Source organism: Idiotropiscis lumnitzeri, chromosome 21 (assembly GCF_059441095.1).
Source record: "Idiotropiscis lumnitzeri isolate Australia: NSW breed Sydney's pygmy pipehorse chromosome 21, RoL_Ilum_1.0, whole genome shotgun sequence".
Taxonomy (NCBI): domain Eukaryota; kingdom Metazoa; phylum Chordata; class Actinopteri; order Syngnathiformes; family Syngnathidae; genus Idiotropiscis; species Idiotropiscis lumnitzeri.
In genome coordinates this window covers 9,710,335-9,726,159 of record NC_142411.1, presented here as the reverse complement: position 1 = coordinate 9,726,159, position 15,825 = coordinate 9,710,335, and the positions used below count along the sequence as shown (strand labels likewise).

Genomic DNA, 15,825 nt, shown 5'->3' with positions numbered 1-15,825 from the left:
TTGTTCTCATAACCGCTCAACACTTGCAGAATAAACTGATCCTTTAGCACAACAAAGACTTGTGTTAATGATTTCAAAGCAATTATTAGAGTACGCTTGTTTGCAACGTTCTTCACGCTTACTCATGGTATGACTTTGTTCATTATTGAATCATCAGTCCAGTTGTGGCCCCGCCTAAGCAAGATCTTAGCACAAAAGCAATGCATAGAGAAACCTTTTAAAGCGGTTTTATTTGTTGTCTCGCTAGACAACTCTTGTGGGTCGCGCGTGCGTGCGGGTCTAAATTAATATAGTTTGAAAAACCAACAAAATAACTAAAACGGGGGGCGGGGGGGACTTTTTTATCAATGACTGGAACTACATTTTATGTTTACAATATCTATTATAGCAAAAATAGTTTCATTTTTGTCATTTCTCATACATGAGTTACAGGAGGGTCTGTTGTTTGAGAATTGAAGAATTTTTTGACCTGCGCCGTACATATATTGTACCCAACAAATATTCCATACATTTGAAAAATGAAAACTAATACTTAAAGTAAAACAATAACCCCCCCCCCCCCCCAAAAAAAAAAAAAAACTTCCTCTAAAAACTATAATATATACACACGCACATACGCTTTTTTGCACCTGCTTGGAAGCTCCGACACCCTCAGTGTTTGCATATTACCAAATTCGCAAGCTATCTGAGTAAAACTGCGCTTTATCTTTGATTTGCAGTCATTTCCTATTTCTTTGCCATTGCCTCTTCCAACAGCTGATTTATAAAACACATTGTGAAATAATACAATTGGGAAGGTGACTCAAATTCACAATGTACCCCAAAATTTAAGCAAGCACGAGGCCACACAGTCAAGATAGCCGAGCAGGTTTTAAAATATTGTGCCGTTTTTATTTTTGCGTAAAAATCACACAGCTGCTAGTCGACTCTGCAGAGATACAGTACATCCATGCAGTTTAAACATCTAGGATCCCACAGCCAAAGAGAGAAGGAATTAAATAGAATATTATTTCGCTGTTAGTCAGCAATTAATGCAAATGTACACAAGTCCAAAAAGGGTGTGTCATAGACAATGTACAAAACACATCGTGAAGCAAACAGCATTCAAAATCCCACCAAACATTTTTTGTTTCCAACTTCGGCCTGGATTGCCATTCAGGATGACGAGTGCTATTCGTCTGGCAAGCGCTAATCCATCCCATGATGGTTTTTAAATAGGGTTATTAAATGGTATTAGCTCCAGGTGTGGCAACACTAACACACAAGCACATACATACAAACATACAGACTAAAAAAAAAAAAAAAAAAAAATGCAAAAAGAAGGCGAGCCTTGTTGCAACAAGGTGGTCAGTCAGTCGCCATGGAAACCTGAACTCCAGGCAGGGGGAGTTAAGAGTAAGGCCTTAGACACAGCAACAATAAAAATGATGAATCAACCAAACAAGAGGCTATTTTGGGATGGCACGAACCTTACTTTTTTCAGGCGACTACTTGAGTGGTTTGGGTGATGTCCTTTTTTTTTTTCCCGTACAATACTTCTGAGAGACACGCAGTTTAAAAGAACGGCAAAAAAAGGAAGCCATACAGACGGAGGTTCAAAGTGCAGTTGAATAATTCAGGTTGTGGTAACTGGTCTCTAGTCTTGTAATTTTTTTTTCTAATACAGATTTAGGCTGAAAGTGCAAAACACTGATGTGGAACTGCTTCCCTCTTGGAGCATTTACAGTAGATTGTGCTCTGGAAGATTCGAGAAACAAAGACACAGTTGCTACTATTTATACGCATCAAACAGCTGTGGCGATGTATCGCCCCCCCCCCCCCAAACTTGCATAGTGCCGACGTCATCCGGCAGAAGATTGGAAATATCAACTCTTGACCAGTGCCAAAATGGCAATAATAGGAAAACTTCTCATCCCAAGTCCTTCATGCTGGAATTCACTTAAACGCTCCCTTTACGTTAATCGAGACTGGAACATAAAGCTGCGATCAAAAGGAGCTTTAAAAAAATTAATCAGGATCCCGATAGGATGGGGGAAAAAAGATGAAAAACAGACACAGCAGTGATAGTTCAGTCATTTGGCATAATCCATTCAAATAAATGCGCAATAACGCTCTTTTGCCTGAGGCCACGCCAAGTCAGGAAATGTTCGATTTGCAATGGCTCTTTAGTGGTTAAAGCAGGTAACATTTGTGATTTTCAACCGATTGTGATCAAAGTTTGTTTGAAAAAAGTGACGAGTTAGTCATTTAAAGGAGTTGAATGGGGAGCTCCCTTAAAAGATTTGGCGAAAGACCTTTTTCAACTGTTGATTGGTGTGTCGACAATACCGTCCAGACGCTTAACAAAAACAGACATTCGCACACGCATTCATTCACCAGCAGTTATCGCTTCAGACAGAACTCATAGCTGCAGCCAAATGTCCAACACTGCTTCCCCCACTAAGCTGTCGGCCGTGGATTCATTCCTCTTCTGAGAAAATTGAAAAGTGCCACCTTGAACGTCGTTTTCTCGCGCTCTCACGGCCACACTGTGCTCCTGGCTCGCTCCGCTGTGCACCTGATAAGCAAGTGTGGGCTTAAACAAGGTGCACAATGCGGATGGGAGGGAGGGGGAAGTAAGGGGGGGTTGGTGGATAGGAGGGGTGGCTTCGCACCAAGGGCGCAGCCTTGCTGTGGAGAAACTACAACCACCTCGTCGGTGTTGATTAAAGATGGGAGAAAGGTCTGAGCTGCTCCAGCTGCACTTCCAAAGATATCCTCTCTTCAAGCAGGTCCTGGGAAAAATGAGACTTGAATTTGACTTTAAAAGGGAAACATTCAAATTATTCTGAGAAAAAGCATTCATGTTAAAGGGAAGTTTCGATATTCGCCTGTCACAAATTTTTTCAAAACACTAGCTGTCGTGTTTGTCCAATTTTTTTGCCTTGACTTGCAAAGTCAACACTTGCAAGTGATAACGAACTCAACTAAAGTCACTTCACAAGCAGCAGTTTGTCAGATCGAGAAAAATTCTTAAAAGCTGGTTAATGCCTCACTCAGTTACGTTTACTAAAAGCAAATAACATACTTAAAAAAAAAACTTGTAGATTTGACTAGAAAAAAATCTGCGTAGCTTAATCCTATCAAGCAATGTAAAAACGCATTTAACTAATAGCATTTTGTGATGACTATTTCAACACAACAGCAACACATAAGGATATACTTTTGTGAAATTGTAACCTCACAATAAACACTAATGTGCTTTGCTGTGGTTTGGAATTACTGGCCTAGGTTGAGGCCCTGCGTGACTTAAACCTTCACAAGTTACACATTTAGTTTTACACATTACACTGCTGTGTGTGTGCTGTACCTTCAGCTGTTGCTGCAGTTCACTATTTAGTCTTGCCAACACTGTGTTTGTTTCCTTGTTTCTTCTGATTGATGCCTGTATTGCCTTTTTGTCCTTACCTACTGACCTGTCAACATGACACACATACACGAATACACACTCTTTATACAACTGGCGACCAAGATGTTGTTCACCACTAACATACTTGAGGGAAACATTCCCAACCTGGGGATTGAGGGCTGAGTAGCCAGAGCAGCAGCTATGACGTTCGACTTTTGTGGTCCGTGCTGCTCGTCCTCAGGCCGCAACTCATCCTCAGACTTCAATCGGCGACGAACTGGCTTGGGAGGAGGAGCTAAAGGGCCAGATGAACCCTTGGTCTGGAAGGATCACACAAAAAAAATTAATTAAAAAAAATAATGTGGGTATCTTTAATTAGATTGACATTGCTTTCCTGACAATAAAAAATAAGATGGCAGTGACTTACAGAATTAACAGTGATGGTTGTTCTTTCATCCGCCTGGCCGTCACTCTTGACTGTTCTCAAGGGGGCTCCTTCCGATGATTTGTCCCCCTGCAGTAACCAACAAACAAGTATGACTTATCAGTAATGCAAAGTAGGCATGTTAGCGGGCAGCATGACTTTTTAATTGGATGTTAACTGTTTCTGGAGTGCCTGCCGGGGTTATTATAGTTTTGGAATTTTAATTTTGAGTTTTGTTTTTAAATTAATTTGTTCTAATACGTTTTTCATTTAAAAAATATGTACAGCACATAGATTTAGTGTGATCTGGTTAAATGTGCTGTATAAATAAACTAAACTAAGAGCATGGAGAGACGGCACACACAAACACACCTGCGCAGGATCGCTATTCTTGTCGACCTCCGGCAAGCTCGAGGGTTGCTCAGATGCAGCAAAGGCTTGAAAATGACTGAAGTCTGCGAAATTGGGTTGCTGTGGGATCTGCTGCGGGGGCGTGGCGGTGAGCGTAGCTCCCACTCCAGTCGTACCCTCTGCCTCGGCGCGCTGTCCCGTGTGCGGTACTGATGACTTTGGAGAGAAGATAAGCCACGGGTTGAGTCGGTGCTTCTGGGTGAGTAAGTAGAGCGCAAATGTTGCTTTCCGTCTCACCTGAGTAGGAAGCGGTCGAGGAGGCACTGCGGGCGCGAAAGCTATGGCGGCGGGCTGCGGCTGTCCTGTGGCTGAGGCCGCGGCAAAGTTGCGGTTCATGTCCAACGATGAGGAGCGTGAGTGTGACGGGTGAGGCCGGGGTGGAGGGGGAGGCGGCGCTACAACTTTTAGAGCTTCTGGAGATGCACCCGACTGAGACCTGGAAGCAGAAACAAGAGCACTCACACAATGCCGACGTCAACTCCCGAATCAAGAAATGAAGAAATATATGGGGTCCTCGGTTTACAGTGAGGTTCCACTGATTGTTTTATGTAGAATAACAAGTACATTTCATACAAATATTTGCTTTAATTATGTTATTATATTATGGGTCGAACTGGATAAATTCTATTGGATAGGGCACAAGTGGATAGAATATGGGAAAACGATCTGACTTCAGCTGACGCAACAAAGGTCGGTAGTACTTTGTTTTACGTCTTGTTAATAAGTGGTCCGATATGCTACCAATAATTTTCATTTTATTTCATTATTATTTTTTCCTTTTTGTTTTTAGTTACTAGTAACACTTTAGTTTTTTTTCTCACTTAGTCTGATGATTTGTGGAATGGAAATGTTGCTCTTCAATAAAAAGAAAATAATAAAAGAAAATAATTAGGACTTTACTAGTGCCTAAAATAATGTATTCAATACATCACTGAGATGTCGATAAACCCTCGAGTAATAAGTCACCTTTGCCTTGCGACCGGCTCCTGGTCAGAGGTGAAGGAGTCAGAACTGCTGTAACCATCACCTGAATGGTGTCCAAAAAAGAAAAGTTACATGGTCAGCGATAAAGACAAATACTCTGAGTGTCCAGGCTGCAGAAATTGCTTATTTTGAGTGAAGACATGTTAAGCATTTTCGATTATTATTTTTTGTTGTTGTTGTTGTTGGGAAAGAATCCAAATCCCAATCACACAATCCCAAAATAAAACACTTGTGAAATTATGAAGTGTCAAATTTATCAGTTCTGAACATGCCACATTTAATAGTTTTTTTGTTGAATGAAATAGATTCTATCATACAACGTCAAACTAACCCTGCCAGCTAAGTACTGACCGACAGCATTTGCTGGAACAAACTTCATGGTGGCAGCTACCGGTAGTTTCACTTCTTCAGACACTTCTGGTGGTTTGGCCAAGAGTGGACTGGTCGGATGGTTGTGATCTAAAAGATGTGGAAATAAAGAGTGGAGTCAAACAAAATTTAGTTTATAGCAACCATACAAGGCACTGCTTTCTAGGGCTGCCAAGATTGATTGACTAAACACGACGACGTCGACGATCCAAATCGTCGACATTTAATTTAAGTAGTCGACGAGTCCTTTATTTATATATTTATATCTTATTTATTTATTTGGCGCATTGCTTTTCTCTTGAAACAGCCTCGTCTCTTCCTTTTTCGCCGCTGGCTGTATGCCGCGTAGAGCGCATGTGTGTAGTTCGCGTGATCCAGGTGATCCTGTGAAGCATTGTGGGTAATGAGGCGGGCTCTCATGGCTAGCAGGTGGAAGCAACAGGGTGCTTAAGTTATGGCACATTTCACCGGCAAATAAACAGGATGCAAACCTTTCATGGCAGCACGAAGGGGATGCGCGATCATAGAGGAAGGAAGCACGTTTTTTTTTTTAATTGCTGACACGTTCAGTCGTGTCTGCAAGCTAACTGCAGTCAGCACATACAGGTGTGTTTGATGTACACGGATACGATGTCCTTTATGTTGCGCTAACATATTGTAGCGTCCAATATGGATTAAGCGTTAGTCAGGAAACTCATGTTTTTTAAGAAACCAAAACACTTTGTGTATGCCTTGTTTGACAAAAGAAATATATAACTCTCTCTCGCGAATGTTTTTTTTTTTCTTTAGCACAGTGCATTTTCCTATTTTACTCCTCAGATTTCACTACCTTCTACACTTAAAAATGCATGCAAAGCATTTCTTTTTGTATTTATAGTATTTGTGCAACTCTGCAAAGTGTATAGTTTTGGTTTCATTATAAAATGCACTAAACAATTGCAGCCAAAACTTTTAAGGCCACAATATTGCCGTCAATTTAAGATGGACCATCATTTATGAGCATCTCAGAAATGCAGGTACAAGATGCAAAGCTTAACTGATGTTGAATGCTGCATCATCTCATTCATGTGTACATACATAAAGAATCAACTAGTAAACTAATTATGGTTGTATAAGAGCAGCTGCTTGCTGGTGCGAAATGCCACAATTTACGTATAATCTGATTAGTAGACTAATCGTGATTACTGTTGGTGATTAATCGACTACCAAAATAATCGTTTGTGGCAGCCCGAAAACTTTTAAGACGTAACTTCTGAGGTCTTTAGTAACACGCACTCATTTCATAGCACAAGTTCTACAAATCCACTGTGCCTGCCTGCAACAACACAATCAAAACTGGACAGTGATGACACAATCAGATCTTCCCATCAGTTAAACTGATATGGCTACCGATGGCAAATGTTGCACGAATGAAAAGAAACAGCCACTCTAAAGACATCTAATGTAAGATGAATTATGAGGTCATTTAGCCATGAGGTTCTCACCACTGCCAGTCCTCTTCAGCTCCATCTCTTGCATGTGGATCTTACTGGGGGTCATACGGATAGGAACGGGGTGGACGATGGCCGTGTCCTGTTGGGCAGAGAAGAGAGAGACACATATATGACAGAAGTAAGAGCTGCACTTGTCAACTTATCAACAACAAAAATGCTCCAGGAAATTAGTTTTTTTTGTGTCTTTGTTATCCGATTTATGCAATATTGATTAGGCATTTTATGTAAATCCAGACCCCCCGCCCACATTGCAGCACTTGAAGAAAATATCCTCTGACTAATATATTCTAATGACAAAAATCATGAAAATATGTGTCCAGTTGCTGCTGATCTAAAAAAAAAAGTAAGTATGTGCTCAACTTTGCCCCCCCCCTTTCTTTTTTACCTGACCGAGCACATCAAACACACAATTGTACAATAGTACATTTTTCACCGCATAAGATGGTCTTTAAAGCACATCTATAATTCCAATATATGCAAACAATCTGTGGTGGATATCACAGTACCAAAAGAAGACGCACAAATTAAAAAGAACCTCATGCCAAAGCACAGTGACATAGCCAGAGAGACAGAGAAGACAATTCAGATAATTTCAGGATGGGTTAATGTCTGTCCATTAATAGTGAAACCATGCATGCTAAGTGATCGACTTACAGGGTCAGCTGGTGCAATGTTAGAGTCAAATTGGGTCAGAGTTTGTGAGCTGGAGGAGCGCTCGCTAAACGTCTCCCATTGCTGCAAGGAGACAGACGGACAGTGAGAAGACGAAAAACAAGTCAGCCAGTGCGGTGACATCACGCATTCATATCATCAGTCTGAAGCATCGCTGCGTCGGCAGTCAACCAGAGATGAAGTGAGATTGTCAGCAGGCAGGGAAACAAAATCAGCTAGTGATCTAGCCACAGCCCGAGAACTAAATCAGGATGTGATTAATCATCAGAGATCATATTTGATCAACAAATGACAATCAGTGCCAACTACGATGGTTAAAACGAAACTTATCAATACAAATTTGAGAATTTAATGTACGTGTTTTATGTGAGTGTTACGGAACCTCATTGCTCTGGTTCATTTCTGGCCAAGCCTGGTTGAGCGAAGGCATGGAGGGAGACTTGTTGGGCGTCACCTCAGCAGGGGATGCCGAGAACACGACATCAGCTGTTGGCTCTGGGACTTCTGCGTACACATGTTCCATTAAAATGATAGACAGGCATAATAGTTGATAAAATGCAAAAAGTAACATTTATTTTAATATCTTAGCCGGTCAAGATGACATCAGGTTTCACACAAGGACAATTTAGATTAAATGAATTGGGCCAATGTGAAAAAGCAAATAAAGGCCTAAATATATCATCCAGTCTGGCAAAAAGATACGGATAAAACATTTTTGACGTTGAGTATAGAGAAAATGTGAATGCTAGTGAATGAGAGCACAATTTTTTTTGTGAGGTCCAAGGACCTTGGACCAAGGTCAAGGGACGATATAGGGGAACAAACAAAACGGTGTGGACCTGCTGAGTCATCTAGGTCAATCAGCTTTGGCATTAAGCTCTCGGGCAGCTTCTCGGGGAGGTCGTAGCCATTCTTCCTGGCTACTACCAGGTGAAATGCAGCGCAGAATTCATCCAGGGTTAGTGCGCCATCTTTGTCAAAGTCCGAAAGCTCCCTTAAGACACACAAATACCTGTGGTTAATTCTTGCCAACCAAAACACAACCATCCAAGTAAAAAGATTCAAGTTCTTGGTACATTGCGTTGGGCTCTTTTGCCAACTCGTCAAGGATTTCATTAGTAAACCAGTTTGACAAACAGGGGTGTTCATAAAGTTCACCAGTAATGTTAATAGACTTCTTTTTAGTTGTACAGAGATGTACAACATTGACGCAAAAATGACAATTTGGTCGTCTTAAGAGTCGGGGAAACCACATGAGTGCATATCAGATAATGGAGCCACAATTCCACCAAGCAATATGCATGGGCTTAATTTGCCTCAATTTAATTTGGATATTTAAGCCGTATTGTGTCGTATATTTCAATTAAGCAAATGCAGGCGGCATAATAAATTGCACCAAGAAAAATGAAAGTGACCCGTTTGTGAAAGGGGCAACACTGGCAAAAGGAATCTGTTCTTTACAAGAAAACAAGCTTTGAGGAAATTTTGCTTTCATTCCACAATTCTTGTTTTGCAGAAGTGAAGGTTACACAGAATGTAGAGTGACTGGATTTGTACTATCAATGCCAAAACAAAATGGAATGGAATGGATCAGTCATATTTGGTCATCACGACTGACTTACAAACTGCACTGCAAGTAGGGCTGGGCGATATGGCTAAAAATTATATTGTGACGCAAGTATGTCATATCGGTCGATATCGATATATATTGAATTATTATTATTATTATTATTTATTTATTTATTTACTATTGAAAATAAAAAAGGGAAAGGCGCTGAATTCTGATTTGTTTTATTTTAAAATGTAACAACTAACCTTCAAAATGAACTAAAAAAAAAAAGTCAAACGCACGCCGGCCTCCCTTGTGATACGTGTCCGGGGAGGGTGCTTGTCATCGGCCTAAATACCAAGTACACCGGCCTCGCTTCTCCGGCGCTCTTGTGTGAGGGAGCTACGGGCCGTTTCCTCAAGTCGGCCGGTAAGTCGACCTTTTTTTTGTTTGTTTGTTTTCACGCTAGCTCAGCGGCGCATGCGTAAACCTCGGGTTGAATTTCCTAAACGGGAGGGAGTTAGTGACGAGTTGGGCCGTGATTGGTCGAATCTGCTCCGTTATTTTGTTTTTTTTTTGGGGGGGGGGTCGATAATTTATCTATACCATTTTCTATTCATATCAATCACCCAACTATCGCGATTCAGATCGGTATCGAATTATCGTCACAGCCCTAACTGCAAGTATTTTGTGAGTTAACTTGGAGCCACAGTGAACGGCTTACTCATGTCATGCCAGGTGTGTAGATGAAATGTGGACAAAATAAACCCATAATGCTCAGTCAGGAATATACAGCACACACTTCTCAGAATGTATGCTGGCCAACTTGCAATGAAAAGGCGCCAACTCACCAAATATGTGACAACTCTAAAATGGGCAATTTGGACTTGGTGAAAAACTCTTTTGCTGCCGAACCTGTGACACAGAAAGAGACAGAAAGAGATAAGAAATGACTCTGTAAGCACATTCTGACTGAAAATTGGGTGCATGTTCTATTTTGATACCTGGTATGAAACCAGTAAGGTCAGGTTGAATAGTTTTGAACTGGTTGATATAATACTGTCTCTGTTCGTCTGTGATTTTCCAGGGATCATCGTAGCCACTGGACTGTCGCTGAATCTCATTGGTAGTTACTGCTGCTGCTGGGGCCGCCGTTGTTCGTATCGTTGTGCTTTCCTAGGGAAGGCATCATGTGACAGACAGTATTTACTCAGATGGACACGTTTTTTGTGTTTTGGAAATTAAATCACACATGAAATAAAGCCACTGAACTTCTTTTTGGGCCTTCAAAAGTGAAGATGAGTCGGACTTAATTATTGGAATAAAGAAATCCTTATAGACACTAAATTTGGAAGTAAGGAAATGTCTACATGCCAAACAACGGTTGATTTTTTAAAGGAGAAAAGTGGCCTTCGCTACAACACTAAATTAAATACAGCATTTAATTAAACTTTGGCCAAAGCTTGCCAAAGGATGAAGGAAGATTAGCGACACGTGCAAATTAAACGAGTCTCACTGTTGACTGAAAAGCAAAGATAATGGGTTCAGAATTTGATCAGATGTCACAAAACATGAAGTTACAGTGTAACCATCCAGTAGAAATTAACTGAAAATGTCTAAAACTGAAGCAGTCACATTGCAAAAACTAAGCCTTATTTTCCACATTATCTACTTTTTAATGTGAAATAATTTAGAAAACCACACATGCCTGAGCCAACCAAAAAAGTTGCTTTAATGTCAGTAATAATTTGCTTTACGTGAGAATTATGATAGTCTAGTCAAGACTATACAATCCCAACCCCAGCAAAATGTCTTCCAACCTGTACGGATGAGGGGTGTGCTCCGGGGATTGTGCTTGCTGGCGGCGTGTCAGCTGTGAAACTGACCCAACTTTCCTGACCTGGAAGAGGGGGCGAGTGTGATGACCACAATCCATCACCTGCCACAGGAGCTGACACAGGTAGAAAGGAATCATCAAAATTAATCCGTGCAATATTTTCCAAACAGAGGGAAAAGAATGCCTATATTTGTATTTGGTGTACAAGTGTGTTTCTGTGGTGGTGTCGTAATATAAATGTGTGTGGAAGTTGCATCAGAAACCTCTACACAGTAACTATTGGTATGAAAAACATGTAATTCTTGAATACATAAGGAAACAGAAAAGTGCGGCTGTAACCACATAAGTGTCATATTCTTGCGTCAGGGACTCTTTGTCATTTGAAATGGTGTATGTCAAAAAAAAAGTAAGAAAGAAATTAAAAATTTTAAAAAATAGAGGACGCCCGGTTCTACATTATATTTATCACAAAGATTCTTATTATGGTTGACGTACCAGTTTGTTGCTCCCGGAATTGCGTCCACACGACTCCGCTCGGCGGCGCCACAACCGGTTGTCTGTCTGGGTTTCCGCCACTGTGCTGCCGTTTGTGTTTCCTCCAAGAAGGTGGGGAGGTGGGTGGGGACTGATGAGGGGACACCACAGGGGATGTTGGCTCTGCCTGCTAAAAGATATTTATTGGTCAAGACCACACTTGCTATAATTGCAATGTGTTTCAAGTTTTGACGTTTAAATTGTCAGTCAAACAATGGAATACGGCACATGGCTGCCACACGTACAAACCTGTGTTTCTATGCTAGGTGCTGTGGGCTGAACTGACTCGTGGACAGGATGGGCGCTTGCTGAGGGGGGGACTTTCTTGTTTTGGTGACCTCTGCCTCTTGGTATTAACGCAGCGGCGGAGGCGGGGTACAACCCCTGACTGTCTGGGTCCTGGTAAAGCGCCACATGTCTCGCCTCCGCCTCATTCTTCCCCACCACAAAACGGGGCAGTGGCAGGTCCTTGACTGCAAACACAGTAATTAATTCTGAATAACGTCCAACATCCATCACAGTGGAGCTATAAGATTGATTTGCTGTGAGGAAGTAGCATCTATGCTACCTTATTAGATTGTGAAATGATTTCAGGATGTTCATATTGCAACATTTCCGGCAACTGCCTACTTACATTTCCATACAGCTTTTTAAATCAGACACACTGTTAAGGTGAATGATTAATTTAACTGCCTGTCTGTTTAACATAATACCTAGAAACAAACAAACCCTGACGAATGAGTGACGAGACTTTTTATTTTTTTGTATGTGTAGGGAATAAATGCTCACAACAAACTTCAAAACAAGAAGCAGCTAGTTAACAATTAAAAGGAATAAATAAATGAATGGAGGCCGAGTGTCGTCTTCAAGCAGTTCTTGTCATTTTCAGTACAAACGTTAAAAAAAGACAATGATTTTTTTTTCTTTTTTATAAAAAGATTAAAATAATAATTTTTTTAGTCCAATGCATCGATTAATCACAACAAAATTTCACATTAATCGATTATTTAATTGTCAGTTGCAGCCTAAAATCCTACCTTGCTTCCTACCACATACCAAAAAAAAAAGGCTATGAATGTAACAGCGGATTCATTGGAAATTGTTCAGACGTCATCCCAGAACTACCTTAATTCCAGTAAGAACTCACCTGAGTTGAGGCTTTCCACTCTGAGCGGCAGGCCCGATTGGGCGATGGCAATGAGCTTTAGGGCAATGTAGAACTGGCTCCGTCCAAAGTGACCCAGCCGAGTAGCTCCGCACAACTCTGTGATCTGAACACACACAAGACAACAGCGCAGACCATAACTGATGTGATGTCATATGTATTAATAAAGTGGACCTAATAAAGAAACCACTGAAACAAAGTCCAAACTAAAATTTTCTAGCCAAGAAATACAAATTCTAAAGAAGACTCCTTCCACAGATGACGGATCCCTTTTTTGCCGACAAGAGTTTTTTTGTTGTACAAACAGTACAAAGTCATTTTACTCACTTTGTCCCTCACACGGCAGCAATGTTTAATCAGAATCAGATCAGAATCAGAATGTCCTTTATTGTCAGTTTGCAACGAGATTAGAGCATTAATAAAAACGAACATACATAAATAAAAAGTAATAAAGAGAACTAGAAGGGAGAGCCGTGAGCTGCTGCATCCAAACGTGCCGCCATCTTGGCAAAGTCTTAATGTGCATTTTAAAGAAAAAAATACTGCTTCATTTATTGCATCATCTCGCCTCTTTGACCTTGAAAAGGCTGCTGAGTCACAAAGTGCAAACACTGTCACTGCTGAGAGCTGAGAAGCCACGAGTATGAACTGCATTAACAAGCATATCATCAAGTGAGATGTGACTACAAATTCATTTATTCTCATTTGCGGGGAAATAAATCCTGACAAGTAATTGATTCAACGTTGACTGTTTTTTTTTGTTTTTTTTTTAAAGAATTGGTCACTTGTATTTACTGAAGCTTGGTGAATAGTTTGTAAAAATAACCAAATTTTGAAATCAATAATTGACATCTTCTGTTTAATTATCAATTTGATGAATAAATTTACTGAACAATTTTTAGCCTCACCAGTTACTCCATACAATACTTAGGTTTGGTTGCTTAACATTAATAGTGTTCTTAATTAGTATGCACGTCAAAAGTAGTGCAGAAAATATCATTTGCTTCTCGACCGATTCAGTGACTAACAGCCCGCATAGTCTACTTTGGCACAAGTTTTCGCAGATTTTTGTTATTTGTGGGAGGCGCATGCTCACAATATCCAGCAAATAACAGAGTTCACTATAACAGAGTAACAAGTTTTGCAGTTAGAATAATCGTTTTTCCCCGAGAACATTGTTGTAGGCTCTATTTTCCGTTATTAAGCAAATGGACTTTTGTTCAACACAATGATATGGTCTGGTTTAACACTTACATCTTTCAATATACAGTGTTTAATTCTCTTTTGTTTTATGTTGTCAGTATTATAGTAAACTTGAGCTGGGAGTGGTAAGTTTATAGCGAGCACATTTAGCCTCTTATTTGGAGAACTGTGTCATTTAGAAAGAATAAATTGGGGCCTGGTGTGAGTAAGTTGTGAGAATATATATATTTTTTTTAAGTTTAACATGTCTCAATCGAGGATTCTAACTTATTGCAAGTACCGGTGAATGAAATACGATTATGCTTTTGGAGAGGGAAGAATGGGTACAGAAAGGAAGACAGGGGGGAAACAAGTTTTGATCAAATTAGAGAAGAAATAGGGAGCAGTAGTTAGGAGTCCGTTTGTGACATTATATGCATTTGTGCCACTCCATCACAATATGAAACGTTTTAAGTGTGCACCACACAGCATGTTTGGAGCTCGGCTGAGCAAAGGCTAACGTTAGCCAGAAGAAGGTGTGTCACGCACTGCGCAGCGCTGCTAACTATCAAGGCTAATCTTAGCTTTTACTGACAGCTCAGCTCTTGACAGTCGCTCAAGTTTATTTTACATCCAAAATATCATTGGTGGGCCGAAAAAAAGCATAAAAAGTGAGGATTTAAACACCGCTAGCTTACCTGTATGACAACTTCGCTAGGTAGCTGGGCCGCCCGGAAAAGGTCAAGAACTCTCCCATAAGAAGCCACTTTTTTAGTGTTGTCCGTGTCGCAGTAAACGAACAAATCAGAGTAATATTTCTGCTCGACATCACTCAAAGTTAGACTTTCCATCGTACTACAGATGCCACCTTAAAAGCAGAATAGCGGGCTGTCGATTAGAACCCGAGCCACTAGCTGGGGCAGGATCCGAAAATGGGCGACACTTCAGGATCACAACTTAGCTAGCTTTGGAGCTAGCGTTAAGATTAGCACTAATTATGTTCTCAAGTCGCAATGACAAGCTGGGACACCGCGACGCCCCTTGCTCTATTGTCGCCAAATACTAGTTGTTGCTCACGATAGACGATTAACGTGCAACGGCGAATGCTTTAATACAGTTATTCACTTAGTTAACTTGTTGGGCCAGCCAAGCAAGGGAACCAACAGCTGGCTAGCGGTTACCTTCAATGTAACTCCGCGGCACTAGTAACGGCGAGCTAAGCACGTGAGTTCGACCGAAAGTATCTCGCGTCAAAAGACGCCGTCTTTTGTCCGCTACAAGAAAAGCGGTTCGTGCTTTTACGTCAGAGTTCAAATCCTCAGCGGGCCCGTTCGAAGTAAAGTTTCGGGCTCTTTGGGTTCCTTCCTCTAGTGACCATAGCCGCCATTCCTACTAGCGCTGTCAATGGACCCCGTTAAATTAGCACTTCCGAGATGGCTCCTTCAAAATAAAACGTGTACTGGTATTCACTTTTATTGTTTGAAATGCACGTGAAAAGCAGCTCAGCGCAAAACCAGAAAATAAAGTCTGGATAGTGTCAAACGCCATATGTTCACTAAGCTTGACAAAAAGTCACTTATGCAGTGCAATGTGACATGACTATTTACAAGAAAGGGGGGTATTTTGCATAGAAGAGTCACTCTACAAATTATGACAAACGAATATATTCGTGGACAGTTTTTGAACTACAAAATACACTCTAGTTCCAAAAACCACCAAAAAATACACTTAAAATGGCCCAAAAAACTGAACTGAGCAACGCTAACAAAATATATAAATAATTTTTAATCCCACACGCAGCGGTGCAGTGAATGTAT

General features: G+C 40.8%; 1 protein-coding gene across 3 annotated transcripts; it reads right to left on the bottom strand.

Moving 5' to 3' along the window:
- Window positions 1-1,820: 1,820 nt before the first annotated feature.
- Window positions 1,821-15,426, bottom strand: reps1 (RALBP1 associated Eps domain containing 1). Of its 3 annotated transcripts, none has more exons than XM_088286671.1 (19): window positions 14,707-15,426; window positions 12,809-12,932; window positions 11,911-12,134; window positions 11,623-11,791; window positions 11,111-11,241; window positions 10,295-10,466; window positions 10,142-10,205; window positions 8,581-8,735; window positions 8,124-8,245; window positions 7,724-7,804; window positions 7,061-7,148; window positions 5,559-5,666; window positions 5,190-5,250; window positions 4,461-4,659; window positions 4,185-4,379; window positions 3,816-3,902; window positions 3,554-3,708; window positions 3,350-3,455; window positions 1,821-2,774 (listed from the first exon to the last, which is right to left on the bottom strand). In XM_088286671.1, exons 1-19 carry the CDS (start codon window positions 14,857-14,859, stop codon window positions 2,706-2,708), a joined length of 2,463 nt encoding a protein of 820 aa, XP_088142797.1. In that variant the 5' UTR covers window positions 14,860-15,426; the 3' UTR covers window positions 1,821-2,705. The 3 variants fall into 3 exon arrangements, with proteins under 3 accessions (XP_088142797.1, XP_088142798.1, XP_088142800.1); XM_088286672.1 differs by having other exon boundaries at window positions 11,623-11,788; XM_088286674.1 differs by lacking the exon at window positions 7,724-7,804.
- Between the last annotated feature and the right edge of the window lie 399 nt (window positions 15,427-15,825).